Source organism: Rhagoletis pomonella, unplaced genomic scaffold (assembly GCF_013731165.1).
Source record: "Rhagoletis pomonella isolate Grant_MI unplaced genomic scaffold, Rhpom_1.0 Rhpom_scaffold_00001, whole genome shotgun sequence".
NCBI lineage: Eukaryota > Metazoa > Arthropoda > Insecta > Diptera > Tephritidae > Rhagoletis > Rhagoletis pomonella.
Genome location: NW_023458555.1, coordinates 108,880,961 through 108,882,533, shown reverse-complemented (window position 1 = coordinate 108,882,533; position 1,573 = coordinate 108,880,961). Strand labels below are relative to the sequence as shown.

Here is a 1,573-nt window from a genome sequence, read left to right as displayed (position 1 = left end):
TCAATTGTTGAAGAAAATTCGCATTAATTCAGGTAATAAACATATACGTTGCAAGGTATTAAACGACAGACGTTTCTATTCTCCCGCACCTAGGCGCGCTAAGCGACTATACTGTTCTCTAGCTCCCGCAGTTTACGTATTGCATCCCGGAGCAATTTCCTGGACAGCTTTCCATTCGCCTTGGTGATGCGGATTCCCTGGGTGATGGTATTGATTTTCTTCGCTCTTTGCCCCATATGCGGGTGCTTGTGCTTGTTAGAGCTGAGTTCAGTACGGCGTAGACGGTGGGGACGATGTGCGGAAGGCCTTTTGCGCGATGCTGGAGCGTGGTGTTGCAGAGAGTTTTTGCTGAGTGCCGTCTTCCCGTGAAGTAGGGTACGGTGACGCTGACCACATAGCCTGCAGATTCCAGCGGAGGGACAGTCCTTGCTGTGATGCGATAAGGCGAGGCAGTTGGTGCAAAATTTGTGTGCACGTGCGACCAGATAACGTTGGGTCGGCTGCATTGCGCGAAACACTTGGCATACCCGCAACGCGTGATTTTGTGCGCACAGACGGCATCGATTGAAATCGGTGGTTCCCTCTTCTGGCTGCGCCGCTGGAGTTGTGTCAGTCGTCATGCCTACTTCGGACCACTGCGGTTGCTTAGGCTGTAGCGATGTTCGAGGTGCTGGTTTCGGAGTGCCACTGCTGCTGCAAGTATCCATCTGAAAGTAAGCCGTGGAAGTTAGCCTATCAGTGGGGAGTCTACAAGACAATTGAAGAAACGTGGGATCAGAATATTTCATTCATTTACAGGTTTTTAAATACATATGAGCTAAGAGAGTCTGTTGTCATGAAAGTGCTTAAAGGCTTTAATTATGTCGCATTTGGAGAAGTCAGAGGGGCGTCACCCATTGGAAACGGGCATATTTTAACTATGGGGCGAGTAAGGGTGCCAGATTGGGTGCGCACATCGACAACTCGAATATGTCCGTCTCTGGCGGGGTGTGACCTTTCGATACGGCCTAAACGCCATTCAATGGGAGGTATAGTATTGTTAACAATAAGAACGCAATCGCCGACTTTCGGCTCTGCCTGGGTATTTTTCCATCTATAACTCTTCTGTAAATCCTTGATATAATCCTCTTTCCACCTTCGACTAAACTCGTGATGTAACACCTTCACTTTTTCCCACCTATTAAGGAGGGGCAGATGGCTGTGGTCGACTTCAGGGAGTGCTAAGAGGGGGGCGCCTCGTAAAAAGTGGCCAGGCGTAAGCGCTGTGAGGTCTGTGGGGTCTTGGGATAGAGCAGAGATTGGCCGGGAGTTTAATACGGCCTCTGTTCTGACTAACAGGGTGGTGAACTCTTCAAATGTGAATTTGCTGGGTCCAGCAGTCCTTTTGAGATGCATTTTGAAACTTTTGACTGCGGACTCCCACAAACCGCCCATGTGGGGCTCCTGGCGGAATAAATTCCCAGTTGATGCCTTGTGGTGAGTATTTCTGGATGACATCTTGAGATACCTCCTTCAGAAATTCGATAAACTCCTTTTCGGTTGCTCGTTTGGCCCCTACAAAGGTTTTGCCATT

General features: G+C 49.2%; 2 protein-coding genes across 2 annotated transcripts in view; both read right to left on the bottom strand.

Annotated features, from left to right (window-relative positions):
- Window positions 1-76: 76 nt before the first annotated feature.
- The window catches only part of LOC118749617, a 5,028-nt gene continuing 3,531 nt past the window's right edge, over window positions 77-1,573 (bottom strand). The window contains exon 2 of the mRNA XM_036484423.1: window positions 77-707. Coding sequence (XP_036340316.1) covers window positions 99-707 — 609 coding nt within the window. The 3' untranslated portion in view covers window positions 77-98. The remainder of the gene's footprint in view (window positions 708-1,573) is intronic.
- LOC118749611 overlaps window positions 840-1,573 on the bottom strand; it is a 5,625-nt gene continuing 4,891 nt past the window's right edge. The window contains exon 2 of the mRNA XM_036484418.1: window positions 840-1,507. Coding sequence (XP_036340311.1) covers window positions 859-1,507 — 649 coding nt within the window. The 3' untranslated portion in view covers window positions 840-858. The remainder of the gene's footprint in view (window positions 1,508-1,573) is intronic.